General features: G+C 40.2%; 1 protein-coding gene across 4 annotated transcripts in view; it reads right to left on the bottom strand.

The window, feature by feature from the left end:
* Window positions 1-19147, bottom strand: part of Skeletor (DM13 and DOMON_DOH domain-containing protein skeletor) — a 128399-nt gene that overhangs the window by 55659 nt on the left and 53593 nt on the right. For all 4 annotated transcript variants that reach the window (XM_073077076.1, XM_073077073.1, XM_073077070.1 and 1 more), the window contains exon 4: window positions 10709-10871. In XM_073077076.1, coding sequence (XP_072933177.1) covers window positions 10709-10871 — 163 coding nt within the window. The remainder of the gene's footprint in view (window positions 1-10708; window positions 10872-19147) is intronic.

Below are 19147 nucleotides of genomic sequence, written 5' to 3'. Positions count from 1 at the left end.
GTCTGATTAGTCAAAGATTAACGTCATAACAGTTCCATTGAGCCATCCCGACAGAGCAATCTCCTGCTGAAAGAGATCGAGACGAGCGTCGTCCGCTCGTAAAGATGATATCGGCTTCAGTAACGTGTTAACATATTGTGGTATACAGCCAATATTCTCTGTATGAAAGACGGCAAAAATTTTCGTCTTCATACAGGAGAGAGCGGTGGCGTACGCTAAATATGGAAAAGCTTTTTTTTCCTTTTAAAGGTGGTAGAACCTAAAGGAAAACACTCTGTGACTTGGGCGACACCACCGCCATATCTTTTTGTGCCTAATAACAGTAGTGTTAAGCGCTGCCGTGTTTTGGTTTGAAAGGTGTGGTAAGGGAGACAAAATTTCCGTAGCATTGTAGCTTGGTATTTAGAGGTAGCAGTGCATCTGTGGCTGATCTCAGGTAGGACTCTAATCTTATCTAGGTTTGGTTCCAGATGTCCAAGAGCGGCAGTAGCCATTTACCATCAGGTGGACTGCATGCTGGTCTGCTACTCCTGTATTGTATAAAAAAATCCATGAAATATCTTTTCTTCGTTATAAAAGGGCGCTTAGGACGAAGGGCTGAATTAAGTAGATACCTAATTTTAAGCGGTTTAGATTACAAATAACTCCTTAACCCTTTCACCTTAATATATTCCGTTGTAACTGAAAAGGGTTTCTTATTTTGTTATGAAAAGGACAGTTATGTTTGTAAATGTGTTCGTTCATTTGCAAGCGGGAGAACGTACGCTTTAGGATAAATTAAACGAAGTAAAAATCTTACAAATACATTATATTTTATATTGAACATTAGAAGTACATACATACGTATTAAAAGTACATACGTAGAGAAGAACACGTCATGTTTTAACGCTACCTCTGACGACTAAGCTGGAACGCCTCGGAAAAGTATGTTTCCCTTCATAAATACATAGCATTGTATATTATATCACATTGGGTGTGATATTTCATAATTATCTGCGCGGGAATGTTCAGATCGTGTTTTATAAAACATGTGCGGAAAAGTGTATCATTATGACTCTCGTGGCGCGGTGACATCCGAGAGCTCGCGAGGTCACAGTACAACAACAACGGTAGGTCAATCTTTAGTAAATAAATACACCAGTATAGCGCAGGTTCGTGTTTCCGAACGGCGTCGCGCGCACCCCTTTGCCAATGATTGACAGTTGTCATAGTATTTTCTTATAACAGTTAGTTGCAGTACTTTTTAAGCTCCGTTCCACCGCTCGTGAAGGGATTTCGAGGATACCATTGTCATAGTGGCGCCCAACGTGGGGCAGGATCCAACTTCAGACGAGCGAAGATACACCTTACGCGCGTGCAAGTGAGAAGAAAAACGGTGCAACGCCTCACGCACGTCGCGAAGAAAAGGGAAGCTTCTAGAACTTTCAAAAAAACAATCGACAACACCGCGCGCGCCTATTGTGAAAATCTTTTTTTTTTTTTTTTCACAAATTCGACGTTGTGCGAGAGACACGACGACGTGCCAAGCATATGACAATGGTATCCTCGAAATCCCTTCACGAGCGGTGGAATGGAGCTTAAAAAGTACTACTGTTAACTGTTATGGGAAAATACTATGACAACTGTCAATCATTGGCAAAGGGGTGCGCGCGACGCCGTTCGGAAACACGAACCTGCGCTATATCCTCCCCCTCTGACCTGGACAAGCGTCCCCGCGTCTGGGTCAGTTTGATTTTCTAGGCCTACCGCGCCTACGCTTTTCTTTCACCGGCGGTTGTACGTCGCCGACGAAGGGCGTCAGCTGTGACACGTGGTACCTTCCTAACCGTTCACCATTACTAACTCGCTCTATATTATATGTCGTCGAACTCACTACTTCTCCGACGCGGTAGGGTCCGTCTCGCCGAGGAATTAACTTGGGCGTCTGACCTCGGGTTGTGTCGTTGGCCCCTTGGGTCTTCAACAGCACCAAGTCTCCGGCGGAATAATCAGGTGCCGGGCGCCGTCCTTCGTCTGCGTAACGTTTTTGAGAAGCCTGCCCCTTCTCGTGGACGTCCCTTGCTTCAAACAGCGCCGTTGACAGTCGCCTAAGATAAGGTGTTAGATTAGTTATTGCGTTATCATTCTCAATTATACTGCGCATATCTGCAATCACGTCGGCAGGTGCACGCATCTCGCGTCCAAACGTCAAGAATGCTGGTGAATATCCTGTGCTATGCGTGACAGCAGAATTCATCGCGAAGCGTATCGCTGGTAAGTGGGTGTCCCAGGTGCTGTGATCCTTACCGACCAGGATGGCCAGTTGCGGTTTGAGGTCGCGGTTCTTCCTTTCGACCGGGTTAGCTTGCGGATGGTACTTCGGTGTAAGCGACTGACTGATGCCGAACATATGGCAAACTTGCTGCATCGTCTCGCTTATAAACTGCACACCGTTGTCGCTCAGCACTCTTCGAGGGACTCCGTATCGCAGAAACACTTCCGAAATCAGGGTCTTGGCACATTCCGAGCTGGTGGCGTTCTGCAGTGCGAACAGCTCCACCCAGCGTGAACAGGTGTCTTCTACGATCAGGATCCACTTGTTTTTATTTGGTGTTTCCGGTAGTGGGCCGAATAGGTCCACAGCAACGACTTCCCAGCGGCGGTTGGTCGCAGGGGTTTGTAAGAGACCGGCTGGTTTTCTGTTGTCAGTCTTGTATCTCTGACAGTTGATACAATTTTTAACATATCTAGCAATCGTCTGTCTCATCCCAGCCCAATAATATTTCGCCTTGATGCGGTCTAGGGTTCGTTCAACCCCGAAATGTCCAGCAGTGGGTGAGTCGTGGTATTCAGTTAAAATTTTTCCCCGTTCGTGTGCAGGTACTACCAAGCAGGCGCTTTCTTCCTCGCCATCATCAAGGCCGTATCTGTACAAGATGCCATCAGATAAGACAAATCCTCGATCCGACCAGAGTTGGTCCACCAGCTCGGAATGTGCCAAGACCCTTATTTCGGAAGTGTTTCTGCGATACGGAGTCCCTCGAAGAGTGCTGAGCGACAACGGTGTGCAGTTCATAAGCGAGACGATGCAGCAAGTTTGCCATACGTTCGGCATCAGTCAGTCGCTTACACCGAAGTACCATCCGCAAGCTAACCCGGTAGAAAGGAAGAACCGCGACCTCAAACCGCAACTGGCCATCCTGGTTGGTAAGGATCACGGCACCTGGGACACCCACTTACCCGCGATACGCTTCGCGATGAATTCTGCTGTCACGCATAGCACAGGATATTCACCAGCATTCTTGACCTTTGGACGCGAGATGCGTGCACCTGCCGATGTTATTGCAGATATGCGAAGTATAATTGAGAATGATAACGCAATAACTAATCTAACACCTTATCTTAGGAGATTGTCAACGGCGCTGTTTGAAGCAAGGGACGTCCATGAGAAGGGGCAGGCTTCTCAAAAACGTTACGCAGACGAGGGACGGCGCCCGGCACCTGATTATTCCCCCGGAGACTTGGTGCTGTTGAAGACCCAAGGGGCCAACGACACAACCCGAGGTCAGACGCCCAAGTTAATTCCTCGGCGAGACGGACCCTACCGCGTCGGAGAAGTAGTGAGTTCGACAACTTATAATATAGAGCGAGTAAGTAATGGTGAACAGTTAGGCAGATACCACGTGTCACAGCTGACGCCCTTCGTCGGCGACGTACAACCGCCGGTGAACGAAAAGCGTAGGCGCGGTAGGCCTAGGAAGTCAGACTGACCCAGACGCGAGGACGCTTGTCCAGGTCAGAGGGGGAGGATATAGCGCAGGTTCGTGTTTCCGAACGGCGTCGCGCGCACCCCTTTGCCAATGATTGACAGTTGTCATAGTATTTTCTTATAACAGTTAGTTGCAGTACTTTTTAAGCTCCGTTCCACCGCTCGTGAAGGGATTTCGAGGATACCATTGTCATACCAGTCATTTAGTACCCGTCTCGCATTACATTGTTGGTAAAGGACATAATATATGACAACTTCCATTACATGTTTCTTCACGATATCAAATTATTTTAACATTCGATTTGGGAGAGGTTGAAACCCCTAAACCTTTTTATTTATTTCCCCTTCAAACTAAAACATAGCAACGTGTTATTGATGACTTACAAGATGTATCTATAAATGCGGCGGTGGTGCCACTGAAACTAAACAAGTAGCAAACAGGCAAACAATGCAATTTATGTTAAGTGACCAGTACGCAACCCGCAGACGTGCAATACTTATAATAGTCTCACAAACAAATACGAAAGACTTTCGCTGTTTCGCAATACTTAACTTACTATTCCTTCTGCCCTACGTCATCAACGCTACAGCATCGAAACATTGTAATCTTCTGCTATGTGTATAGGGCTCATTAGCATACGGTACAGGGCGCCCCCCGCCGCCCGCGCCCGCACCCCTCGCCCGCCCTCGCCCTGCCCCTACATGTCTCCGCAATCGCTTTATTTTATGGACCATGATTACGACGCTCTTCTAAATTCGAGAGAATAACATCCACTGCAATGGCTCTTGGTGACGTGGAATTGGCGCGTTTTCCTGTTTAGTACGATAAAAGCTGCAAACGAGCATGCATTCTGGATGCAAGCGGTGACGACATGCAGGGGTATAGGGTTCCGTAACCAAAAGGTCAAAACGGAATCCTATTAGAATGGCTCCGCTGTCTGTCTCTCAGGAAATCTCTTGAAACGTAATAGATAAACTTTATTTTTTTACAGTGTGTGCTAAGGCTGCTTTAACAGCAAAATTAGAATGTTAAAAGTAAAAGTGGGTCCTCACACAAGAACCTGGGGACTTTTGACATTTTTCGTAGTAACTATAGAACCGCATTAGATAGACCGCTTTTCACAATAAATTTGCTGCTGTGTCTTAACATTTTAACATTTATTTATTTTATTTCATAAGGTGTGTTACATTACTTGTGTGTTATGTATCTTCCATAAAAACAAAATTAAAAAATGCTTAAAATTTAAAAATGATTTACGGACTCATACTTGGTCAACTATTTTTTACAATGTACATCTAGCATATCACTAGGTGATCTTTGCAATATTTAAAACAACTTGTATGCAATACCTGTCTACAAGATGAATTCAATTTAGTATAATATATTTCATTTATGATCATATTATAACACAAACTTTAATTTAGTATGTTTGTCAAACTAATCCGCCTTGTGGTACGCATAGTGTAATATGCTTGATCAAAATTAATTTAGTTTAGAGCGGCCTCACATAGACGGTATCTCCGGACAAACTAATTAGGGCTGCTAATGATTTATCCGCAAATTGTGTTCCACCACAAATTATATTTGATTAAATCCACTATAGAAATAGATAAATTGAAGAGTCATTTTTTAAGCTACTATTCACATTTACGCAAAATTTTCGCGTATATGTGTGAATTTAAAGTTTACCTTCTATGAAAATTCAATACATAAGCGGAAAAACGTCAAAAAATGCAGATTTCTTCAATGGATATCCTATTATATTTCGCATATGTCGCATATGTGCACATTCAGTAAAAAATCAAGTGTCTATATGCTATGGTTTAAGAGACAGAGCCCTATGACATAAGGACGGATGGACAGACAGCGGAAAGTTAGTAATAGGGACCCATCTTACTGATTGCATACGTAACCCTAAAAACAGTTTTTATTTATATTGTCCATATTTCTAATTGTTTGTTTGTATGTAGAACATTATATTGGAGACCACTAAATTATCTCTGATGCAATTTTCCAAAAATATAGAATACTTTCCAGAAAAACTAAGACTACAGATTTTTCCCGAAAATTATGTAGAGTTCTTGAGTAAAAAAATACAAGTATTTCATTTTATACGTCACCACTTACCCAATATAATTTAAACTTATTTAAAACGTTAAATAAAACATAAAGCAGTTAATTAGTAAAATAAATGGGCGGGGATATTTACCACATTAATTATCGTATTTGTATTAACGGGACACGTGACGGCGTGTAATTGCGACCGATGCTGATGAGATGCAGCCTCCAATGATTAATTAGCTTTTTCTCATTTAATCATCAAATAAAATTTAACTTTAATTCGCTGCTGGTGTGCGAAATTGTAATCGTGGTAGTATATTATAACGATAAGATGTCAGTGCCTGTAACTGTGATCAACTCTATATAGAACTCCATATTCTACTTGAAGCCTATCACAAATGCGGTAACACTCCTGAAGACTCCTAAAGAGATGGTCGCCTTATAAGGTTTGTTTTGATCGCTGAGTTTCTCATAAAAAAAATTACCTCCGAAACTCATTAAATAAGAGTTATCAGAAGCTTTTAAGTGATGTTTATAAACCACAATAATTATGGTATTCTACAGAATATTTCATCATCTAATAAACCCATTATAATCACGAATGTCGTATTAGAATTATAAGGATTTAAACCATAATCTAAATCATCTAAAGTTATCCATAGAGACTTCTTCCAAATTTAAAGCCAAGTATTAAAAGTACACTTAAAATAAGAAGTGCAATAAACAAACGCGTTTGCGTAAGTGACGCGAATCGCAAGCGGCTAATTAGTCGCACGGAGCCGCGCACACCGCGAGATGCGAGCCGAATGATTAATTTGCTGTTTCTATAAACGCTCCGTCCAACACGCAGCGGAATATACGCGTCACGAGCGCGTTTACTTATGAAGGTGTTAGAACCCTATGTGGTATAACTCCGGCGGCCCCACCGCCACATCTATTTCTGCCTCATACCAATACCATGTGTTCTGATTTGAAGGGTGTGGTAAGGGTGACATACTTTTCCGAGGCGTTCCAGCTTACTCAGAGGTAGTGGCGCATCCGTGGCCGACCTCAGGTAGGAATATCTAATCCTATCTGGGGTTGAGTACAATTGTCTACTAGAATTGTCTTTCTATCTTTGACAGACAAAATATTGGATAAATAATTAATAAAGAGCACCACTTGTGCAGAAGTGAAAAAAATACGATGCCAACATTTTTGAAATTATTAGAAAATGTTTTGTTAGTACAAAAAATACCAAGCAAACGCGTAATCCTCTTCAGTTTTGACATGACATTAAAAACGCTATGTATTTGATTCGCTTTTTTTTTGATAGAGCCTTTAGAATCATTAACGGCAAAACACACTGTCTTCAAAAAGTTGTTTTAATTACGCAGCAGATATTTCCACATAATTACAACTTTCAATGTAGTATAGCAATTAATAAGGAATTTTATCTATAAAAATCAAATAAATAAAAATGAGATTATCTGTTATTTCAAAATCAACTATCATTTTCTATGCTTATGTATTTGATTTAAATTACTGCCCTACTTTTAGGTTCGGTTTCGGTTTGATTATTATCCACAGATTTGTAAAAGAATAACTTTAATATAAGCAAGTAGTTACTCCGTATCGATCTCAATCGTTAAAACATTAATTAATTTTAATATGAACCAGAATTCATAAACAAATGCAGCATCTACCACGACAGCAACAAAAAATGTTGTTACAATCTATTTCACCACTTCCAGTGTGAAATACCCAATTTTGAAAATGACTGAATGACGATTATTTTACAAAAAGACTGTCAACCTTATAGGGAGTATATGTGACTACTTTTATCCGAAATTACCATCGGGGTACTAGTATAAAGGAAAATTAGTGTGATATTACGGATAAGTAAATATTTTGTATTGCTAATCCAATCATAACAAAATGTATTGTATTGTTAGTCAGTGATGCGATGCAAGCGTGACTAATTAGTCAGTCAGGCCGGCTCACACCGCCATGCGAACCGAATTAATAATTTGGTTTTTGTCCAAAAGCCATTATCACTAAACGGTACGATACCGTCAAAATATTGTTTTGAACACGCGATAGATATTTAACATTATTATGTAGTTTACATACTTTATTACGTAATTAATAAGTATGTTTAATATTTTTCTGTTTAGATCGGGAATCGAACGCGGAACTGTCTGTTTGATAGTCCTCCATTATCAATATCGTGTCAAGAAATCTATAACTAATGAATATAAACATTGAGTAAAAAAAATAATGTACCTGCCTACGAAAAAAATCTTTTTGAAAGCTTTGTAAAGCCTTTTAAAATAATACCTATATTACTGTGAAACACTTCTGATATCAATATGAATCTAACGATACCTTAATTGTGGAAACCGCCGATATCATTATTGGACACAGAGATAGACACGAAAAACATAATCTTCCCTTGCAATTTGATGAAAATATCTTTCAAATAAACTTAGCTAATTTAAATGAAGGATTTATTTTCTTTCCTTTTGTTCCGCCACCGTGAATATAAATAAACCTAAAACCAAATAAATCAAGTCGAGCCGCGGCAAAAGCTAGTCGCAGTTACAAAGATGTCTCAACAGCGTAAGATCGTAACATTAAATTGTGATGAACTCGGCGAACGGTTAATTGGAACCGCATCTAAATTGTAGGAAGTACTTGTTCAGCGACCTATTGCCGATACCGACTGTTACCGCATGCGTTAAGGTGAGTACTCACTACCAAAAGACATATTTATTAATACTGTAAAAATTGTTTTATTATGTAACGGGTACTCACGATATGCGTTTCAATTCTAAAATCATAATATATTGTAAAAACTGTGTTTTTAAATCCAATACGAATCCATCAAAACCTCGATATGTGAACGCGTCAACTAATTTTGGCTGTACCAAAGAACTGTGTGCCATACGTAGGCGGATAAAATAATAACGAAAAGAGCTAATAAGGAACAAATTTTGTAATTGTAATAAAATAATCAAATCAAATTCAATAAAGGTTTATTTGTTTTAATATCGAATTCTATTAAAAAAGTCATATTTCTTATCTAAATAACAACAACCAAATATCTAATCTAGCGCCACCTACTAAGATAATTCTGGAAGTCACCAACCAAAGCTTTTTTGCCATAGGTTTCATTCCACCTCCTCAAAACCTACAAAGAGAAGCTATTATATAAACAATTATTTTTCAGGGTGATGACGTTGAATTACCCAATAGCATTATTGTTTTAATTATTAAGTATTACTTTAAAAAATACTTATACAAACAATTTGTTTCAGTTTTCCATGCCAATATACATCCAAGAATAACCGTAAAACCTGACAATTAAATAATGTACATTAAGCAACGTTAAGGCAAAAGTAACAATACAATTCTGCACAGTGCCTAATTATGTTATGTCGCAAAACAATATGATCAGTGTTTATAATTCGCTCTCAAATGTTTGGTGAGAGGCGTCTGTGCGTTGTGACACCAATCGTTCATATTAATCGCGTAACAGACATGCTGGCATTTCCTTTATTTACTTAAGAAAAGGTTGTACGTTCACTTAGCATCATCATCTATTTTTCCTTATACATTACATTTGATAAAACTGATTCACCTTCTACGTTCACTCTACACTAGGATTGCCTGTATCATGGGTGCACCAAAACTATGAGTACGTAATACCTAGATCCAAAACAGAAACCTTAATTCGTCGTTTTGATACTGTCTGGTCGGGGATCAAACTCGGGGCTCTCTGCATGCCAGGCCAGTCTTCTTCCACGCTATTTGATTTAGGCAGTGCGTATACTATTTGTATATTAGTTGTTGTTTATACGAGTATAAGACGTAGATATAAAAAAATTGTCGCAGGCAGTTTTGAAATTTGATACATAATGCCTACACAGTTCAGGGTTAAAGGTAGTATACAAAACGTACAGCCTATTCTACGTCTAGTGATCCACGAGGAGTATTTGGCAAGAGTTAGCTTAAAAATCGTGCCAAAATGAGTCAGTTCAATTGAAGATTGGTTCGTAAATATAAATCGACTGTACAAATTTTTCTTCACTTAGATATTATAACGAACATTTTGATTTTTGATGAATTTTAATTTCATAAATATATAAATAATAACTTTTGACCATTGTCATAAAAGAAATAAAAGGAACCTATGATTTCTCTAAAATTTTAATACAGTACATATTCAGTAAGTACAAGTATATTATTAAACTAATATTCCTTGAGCAGCTTGAAAAAATAGAAAGTTGCAAAAATCTCTGTTTCAATTAAAAATAAATTAAGCAGGCATGCATAATTTAATTGTAGTAATGATTTTAGTTTTCTAACTAATTATTATAAATAAAACACATGACGGTTTAAAGCTAACTGAAAAGAAAAGTATTGTAGTCTTTGTCACACGCACAATCTATACGAATATAACGACATATGATAAAATCCATCAAACTATTTGAGTCCATCGACATCTCATATGATAAAATCGACCAGTTTTTAGGGCATACTAAACAATGAGACACAACAATGAAAATGGGTATGTTTCAATCTTTACAGTTGGGTAAAAGCATAGATTAGTAAAGATTACTCAAACCTAACAAGAAAGTGTAACCAATTGACAATTGAAATTGTCACTGTCATCTATTTTCGTGTTTTAAAAAATAGTTTTTAGACCATTTACGAATGAAATGATTCGTAAATGCTCTAAAAACTCCGCACTTTTTCTTCGATTTCGTATTTTTGCACCACTTAACTGCACATGTCGGCATTGTTTCGCGTAAAATATACCATGCTGACAATGTGTCAGCCATTTAATGGCTACCTTCAATTACAAGGCGGTAAGATATCTATACTTATCTACCGTAAAAGTGAGGATTACAAACCTGGAGCCTCTCCATCATAGGAGAAGTTGGGCACGAGCAGCGTCTGCGCGTCCACCACGACCACGGGGTCCGAGGACACGCCGTGCACGCCGCGCAGACCACCCACCTTCGCCGGCTTCGGGTACTCCAGCGAACGAGGGATGTCCACCGAACCGAAGTTTATCTAAAAACAAAACATGAACATTAAAAGTAAAGTACATTAAGAGTTCCTGTATGAGGCGTTTCAAATTAGTCTTACTCTATTAGTCTCTAGGTGTCAGGAATATTCAAGAGTGCTAGGCAATTATACATGAGCAGCATTTCACGAATCAAGGAATTCTATGAAATATAAGATTTTTTTTTATAATATAAGAGTAGCAGACGAACATGCAGTCCACCTGACGGTAAGTGGCTACTGCCGCCCATGGACATCTGTAATCAACCCCAGATAGGATTAGATATTCCTACCTGAGGTCGGCCACAGATGCGCCGCTACCCCTGAGGACTAAGCTGGAACGCCTCGGAAAAGTATGTCTCCCGCACCACACCCTTCAAACAGGAACACAGCAGCGCCTAACACTGCTGTTATGAGGTAGAAATAGGTGTGGCGGTGGTGCCGCCGGAGTCGAAACACAATTGGTTCTACCACCTTCAAAAACATTTATTCTAATTGATTGATGAAGATATATAATACTATGTATGTTATTATTTCTACCTAAATTATGGTACTCTTAAAGATTGGACTCTTTAAACAGCGACTATGCCGCTCAAATCACATTAAAGTGTATTAAAGTCAGAGCACAGCAGTTTTACACTGCTACTATAACGCAGAAATAAGGTGGCGCAATATAATAAAGATATCCCATTCAACATTTCAAAAACGCAACAAAAATCAACCATAACTATTTCACTACTAAACCCGTTACAACAACAAAGCAAACTAGCATTCCGTTTAACAAAAGTTGCTCATTACCAACTTAAATTAATACCTAGAGCAGACCGTAGCGAGAACTGCAAATAACAGCTGAAATTCAGCGGGTTTCAGGCAATCGGAATTGTTTGCTGGGATTAGCTCGCCGAACACGGAAACCAGAGGTTTTAGCCGCTTGATAATAATTTGGAGCAACGAACATCTATTTTGATTTTGCTAATGGAAACGTAAATTGTTATAGGTTTAGTTTAAAGTAGTATTGTATGCTGTTTAGTTGTGAATTTTGCTTGTGATGTAATATACTCGTAGATAGCCAAATAACATATCTATACTCATAATAAAGGTATCACAAATCAGTAAAATCGGTCTCACATCTGGACTTTTTTAAATAAACGTTTAAATTGAATCTTAGTCTGGTCACCAAAACAGTCACAGCTTCAGCCGCTGCACAAACTTAGGGTTTTTTTAAGAACTTTCAGAGAAGAAGTAAATATATATACGTGAAATGAAAATATGACTTATTAAACAAAACCTGGTAAATATCATAGTAAATGAGAAATAAAAAATCAAAACGAATTAATCAGAAATTTCCGAGAAATCAAAACATATGGTGTCTCTCAAATGTCCCCTTAGGTCTCGTAAATCTCACTTTATGGCCTAGTTAAATACGCCTGAAACCTTCATTATTTGGGAACAAATGTTTCCTATATGTGATCTCATCTAACGAGTTTTAGTTTCGTCATATTCGGTTTTAGTAGTTAGTAGTCTGACTGTTATTTATAGACCTTACTGAAAAAATCTTTTTCGTTTTATACATAAGTTTGTATGAATTTTCTTCCATTATTATTACTGCTTACATATTAAATAGATGAATTGTTTCATAGCTTATTTTATGTTTTTTTTTTATTATTTGACTGATTGCTAATGAACTTATCTTACTTTGTAAGCATATAAGCCAACAACCTTACAATTCCCCTACAAGCCGCATGACTTATACAGCTTAATCAAACGAGTCTGACCGCTTACACGCGCGAGCATCCCACAGCGCATTCAGAGCTTTTCGCGGGATAACGTTATTCCGTATAATTAAGTCGTTAGCGCTATTTCCGCTGTTCTGGCATAGATTAGCCATGAAACATTTAATTGTCATTCTAGATGTGATTCAAATTATTTAACGTAAGTATAATCAAACGAGCCGAATACATAAGTAATTATTGGAATAAACTAAATATAGTATCATTATAAATAGTATTTATTTTAGTTACATATTAATTCACTAATGACAGTTTTCGTTCTAAATCTTCCATATGAGGCTGACTAAATTAGTGCCTTGCAAACATCCTATAACAGGGTTTCTCAAAGTGTGGTCAGCGTACCCCTTGAGATATGCCAGCTAATCGTTAAGATTACGCGTCAACACTAGTAAAGCCAGCTTGGGAGTGTAATACATGTTTTGAAAGAAAGAAAGAAAGAAAAAATAAAAATACTTTACTGCCACCAAAAATTGCTAACTACTCGAAAGCCCAAATGAATTAACATATTTTAACATTATTATATTTGCTATAGACTTTGCTATCACGAATGATAATGGACAAATCAAAATAATAAGAAAAAACTTTTTCTTTAACATGTATTTTTTTCAACGACAAGATACAATATTTAGGCTATCTGGTTGCTCGTTTTTGAGAACAGAATGTTCCATTTATGGCCAGAGTTTTAGGGTTCGTCGATATTTTCTAAATCTTATTGATACGGGGGTATTAGTTTGAGAATGTCTGTCCCCTAGCAACTAAGATGTTGAGATACGATTAACATAACGTTGTGTAAGCACAATTTAAACCGCAGCTTAATGAGCGCTGGATCGCTTACAGCGCTTTAAGCGCTTCCCGCGGGATAATGTTATTCCGTATAATTAAATCGTTAGCGCTAGCTCCTTGGTGATATTCTAGGAAACTGTCTTTTAGATAGAGTTATATATCCACTAACGCCCGGTATTAATAAGCAATCTATCCTATGTTTTACCTACCAAGATGGAAATTTAACAATTTTTAGTAGACAGGAACGAAACATTTATGTCGACATATACTTGATTCGCGAAAAGGTGTAATCGTCCGAAAAACATAATTTCACTTAATGACTATAAGTTTAATATGAAATCCTAAAAAATTGTACATATTTTGATAAATGATTTTTCTTCTATAAATATACAACAGAAAAGTAGTATACTCAAATTATATTGTTAAAATAAGCATACATGATTTCTGATGTTAAGCGTGATCGAATTTACATTAAAACTAAGAAGCGGAAACTCATGAAAGCTTGCCTTACGTTCTTAGCTACGTTATTGTTGGTAACTAATCTAAACCAAGCTTATTGTTTACCTTAAGACCTAGGTACAACACAAGTTTTAGTACTCTTACATAACATAACAGAGAAACGCCCGTGTTATTGTTATAAGATACCAACTGTTAGTAAACAGTTGCGTACTAGGAATGGCGATCTAAAATCGATTAATCGAAGAATCGATCTTTTGGGCCAAAAAATCCATTATTTTAATCGATCCCCAGTAATGGATCGATTCAATCAAAGTCGAAAGTCGATCTTTTTGAAGTTGGTGGAATGGATTATAGACGTTTTATGCTGACTGATACGTATTTTAGTGCTTGTTTGGCCCTAACGACCTTTTTTTCGCTATCTTCGCCCTTTTTAGCGGAAAAAGATTGAAGATCGACTTTTGGAGGATCTATTCTTTGGGCCTCGATTTTCTCTTGAATCGGTTTATTGCAATTCGATTTGAATCGATTCAAGAATCGGGAAGAAAAACGGGAAGAATTTTTATCGGGAAAAACCGCCACCCCTAACGCCAGCCTGTTATTGTTATAAGATACCGACTGTTAGTAAACAGTTGTGTTATGTTGCGTACTTACCGTCGTGAACAGGCCTATCTCCTCGTAACAGTTGCTATTTGAATATTAGTCTCAAATTTCATGATTTTCATAAACAAATACGTACGGCTGTTACTTTCATATGCGACTTAAGCACGCCAATGGCTTATCGTAAGCTCCGACGCGAAAATGTTCGCTCCTGTGATCCGGATTAAAAGGTGTGGTAAAAGAGACCCCATAACAAAACTCTTTGCGAAGTGGTAATACATATATTGAAGTTTTATAAAGAGTGTGCTTAAATAAAATATTTTTTGTTTGAATTAAGACATGCTTAACTGAGGCGTTCCAATTAGTCCCCCAGGGGTAGGAACAGAACTGTGGCTATGTTCAAGTAGGACTCTAATCTTATTAATAAGTTAATTACAATCTTCATGCTTTACATAGTCATGGCCATGGCCTACATGCTTGTTTGCTAACTCTATAAGTATATATTAAGTCAAAAAAATGTCACTAATGGTCATCCATTCAACTGCTAATACATAAATGTTAAAATACATAATGTAAGTGATTCAACTGTGGGCGGGAGACACGGAATGATAGTCGGTTGGTACTTGCACAAAAGCGTGTATTCATAAAGACGGCGTAAAGCGGACTGGCGCGGCGAACGGGGGAACGAGCGAACGCAACTCGCGGCGCCGGAGACGTAGGTAAAGGCGCGAGCGAACCGATCCTATATAAGGCGGCGTTACAGTCTCCCCCTTTTGACCTAGTCAGGTGACCTCACGACAGGTCAAACACCAGTAAAACTTACGCGACAGGGTTTTTACGAGGACGACCGCGCGGTCTTTTAGGACATACAGGCTCCGGCTGATCGTCCTGACGAGCGTGGTATCGACGCAGATCCCTGGTGTGGTACTTCCCCAAAATTTCGTCAGGTCTACCACAACGAGACAAGATGTATGTAGTTGGACTAACCTTCTTAGTTATAACATACGGACCATCTTGCCGTGGGGCGAGTTTTGAACTGAACCCCTTACTAGTACTACTTAATATATGACCGCGTAACAAGACTAAGTCACCTGGAACATAACCCTCGGCGTTTTGACGAGTCTTGTCCTTAACGCGTTTCCTCTTATCTTGCTCATTCTCGATGCTTTCCTTAGCATCTGAGAGAATACCGGCTAGCTTGAGCAAATAAGGCGTGATCTGAGGGACATAGTTCTCGGTCTCAACTATCGCTCGAAGGTCACTTTGAACAGAGATGGGCGAACGCAATTCCCTGGCAAAAGTAAGAAAGGCAGGAGTCTGCTTTGTTGCTTGGGTCAACGAAGTATTCAAAGCGAACCGGATAAACGGCAAAGCTTCGGCCCACTGTCGGTGCTCCTTCTCAACTAATATGGCGAGTTGGACTTTCAAATCCCTGTTCTTCCGTTCCACGGGATTAGCTTCTGGATGGTACAGAGGTATCAGATTTTGTTTGACTCCCAGAACAAACATAGCGTGCTGCATGACATCGGCTACAAATTGCACACCGTTGTCAGAAATCATACGCCTCGGAAGTCCAAACCTCATGAAGACTTCATTGACTAATGTTTTCGCACAGATCATGGCCGTGGCCTCGGTGAGGGCAAAGAGTTCCACCCACTTGCTTGTGGTGTCCTCGACTATCAGGATCCACCTCTCACCTAGAGGTCCTTTGGGTAAAGGCCCAAAGAGATCGACGGCGACAACTTCAAAACGCTGAGCCGGAACTGGTGTTTGGAGTAACCCAGCTGGTTTCACATTGCTTGGCTTGTAGCGTTGACATTCTACACAAGTCTTGAGATATTCTGTTACATAACGACGCATCCCGGGAAAATAAAAACGTTCGGCAATGCGGTGAAGAGTTCTCTCTATACCGCCATGACCGGAAGTTGGAGAATCATGACATTCCAACATAACCTGTTTCCTAAGGCTTTCAGGAACGACGAGCTGCGGTTCTTCGGTGTCAGCCTCGATGTACCTGTACAACACTCCTCTAACAAGGTGGTATCCTCTTTCGGTCCACGTTTTAAGAGCTACTTCATCTTTTCCTTCCAGGTCTTTAAGGATCTTCGAAACTTCGGGGTCATCGAGCTGAGATTGACGGACGTTCGTCGCATCCCATCGAGGTACCTCTACGATAACTGTACATACTCCACAGGACTCGCGAGTATCCTCTTCGCAGGGCGGTCGACTCAGCGTATCCGCGATGACGTTGGCCTTTCCCGGTGTGTAATCGACTTGAAGATCGAAAGACTGGAGCTTCATGGCCCATCGTACCAATCTACCGGTTGGTGACTTCAGGGTAAGTAACCACTTGAGCGGTTGATGGTCGCTGGCAACACGAACTGGATGTCCATCAATATATCCTCGGAACTTCTCACAAGCCCATACGACGGCAAGAGCCTCCCGCTCGGTCGTTGAATAATTACGTTCTGCTGGCGTGAGAAGTCGGCTCGCGTACTCAATGGGTTTTTCTTCACGTGATGACTCCCCCTGGAGCAAAGCGGCGCCTAAGGCGTAATTGCTGGCATCAGTGCGGATAACAAACGGCAAACTATAATCCGGTTGGGCGAGTATTGGCGTTGAGGTGAGTAACCTTTTCAGTTCTGTAAACGCATTGACTTGTGCGTCACCCCAGATCCAAGACTGAGCCTTTTTAGTGAGCATCGTAAGAGGCTGTGCGACCTTCGAAAATTCTGGCACGAATTTCCGGAACCAAGAACAGGTCTGCAAGAAGCTCTTGAGATGCTTTACGGATGTAGGTTCTTTCATATCAGCTATGGCCTTGATCTTATCAGGATCAGGTGATACTCCTTGAGGCATTATGATGTGACCAAGATATTTCACACTCTCCCGAGCAAAAACACATTTATCCCTGTTGGCTCGGAGGTTGAAGACTCTAAGACGGTCAAATACAGCACGGAGATCCTCAAGGTGTTTTACGAAACTGTCAGAAATTATAATAAGGTCATCGATATAACCTAAGACTGTGGTGTTTTTGAGAGAAGAACCCGAACGAAATCGGTCAACGAGGCGTTGAAACGTCGCGGGCGCATTTCGTAAGCCAAAGGGCATACGTTTGAAACGGTGAACCCCAAAAGGTGTGACGAAAGCGGTTTTATCCTGGTCGGCTTCTCGAACACACACCTGCCAGTACCCGGCGCGAAGGTCTATCGTGCTCATGTAACAACTCTTACCGGTGTACTGCAGTAGGTCGTCGATGATCGGCAATGGATAGGAATCACTCTTGGTGACGGCATTAAGCTTTCGATAATCGACGCAGAAACGGTAAGTTCCGTCTTTCTTTGGAACGAGTAATGCTGGCGCAGCCCATGCAGACTCGCATTCTTCAATAATGTCTTGCTGTAACATCTTCTCGAGCTCGGCTTCCATAATAGCCCTCTTAGCTGGAGTGAGGCGATAAGGAGGAACTGCAATGGGAGGATGATCACCCGTTTCTATTCGGTGCTCAGCAAACGGTGTTGGACCTCCCCCTTCCTTAAAAACGTCTTCATACTCCTGAAGTACTTCAGCAAGTGTTGTACGCTCATCTGGTTCCAACATCGTACCCTCGTCTGCCCTCAGAAAATCCGCGGAAGCACACCCCATAAGACTGCGGAAAGACTCGCAGTGCAAGCGGTGAGTAACATGAGGTCGATCAGCCGTGAACCATGTATTACGATGCATGTTAATAGTAATGCGCGCTTTGCGCAAGAAATCGACGCCTAGAAGAGTTTCGTTGTTGACGGCGTGCGGAAAAATAACGAAGGTGGTAGGTATTACTACATCAGTTCGATCGAGCCTTACCTTTACATGTACTAGTTTGACATCCAGTGTTTGAACGACTCCGTCCGCGAGCTTCACTGACATGACACTATCGCGAAAAGGTAAATTTAGCCTTTGGAATAGTGCATAAAGTGAGGCTCCAGCAATGCAACGCTTGGCAGCCGTGTCAACTAAACCCGTACCGGTATTACCACAAATCTCGATATAAAGAATGGGACGGCCCTTACTAGAATCTGAAACACGCGATTCAGTCGGTCGCCCCGTCCGCAAAACCGTTCCGCTCATAGGCAAACATGCATAAGTAGGTACAACATCATTCTTAGATACATTATTACTATAACCGTTGAAAGGTAACTTGTCTTCCAGAGGCAAAAGTTCGCGAGTAGGTATGTTATCACAAATTGAAGACTCAAAATCATTAGCCTTGGACGCTGTCGGCATGCGTTTGAGTTTCGACTCGGACCGTGAAGACAAGTGTCCTTGAACCTTACACTTTTTCAAATTTCTTTTACACATTTTATCTTTTGTAACATTACGAACATAAACAGAATCATGATTTAAACGATTACAAATAGAAACATCACTCGAACATTTGCAACCCGAGTTAGAGTTCTGTAAAACATTAATGGACGCGAAAGAGTTACATTTTACGCAGTTAGAACGGATAACACCTATTCGACCGCAACCGTAACACGAAATTTGAGAACCGGACACTTCACTCTTACTTTTAATTTTCGGACACAAATCGCGCGAATGTCCTGATTTACGACAATAAACACAGAAAAGTTTACCTGCACTCGACGGAAGTCTTACTACTTTAGTCGTGTCGTCACT

The sequence above is a fragment of the Epargyreus clarus genome, unplaced genomic scaffold (genome assembly GCF_041222505.1).
Source record: "Epargyreus clarus isolate Ecla_fem2 unplaced genomic scaffold, WU_Ecla_fem_2.2 ptg000002l, whole genome shotgun sequence".
NCBI lineage: Eukaryota > Metazoa > Arthropoda > Insecta > Lepidoptera > Hesperiidae > Epargyreus > Epargyreus clarus.
The sequence above is the reverse complement of the archived record's forward strand: the minus strand, read 5'-3'. Positions and strand labels throughout refer to the sequence as shown.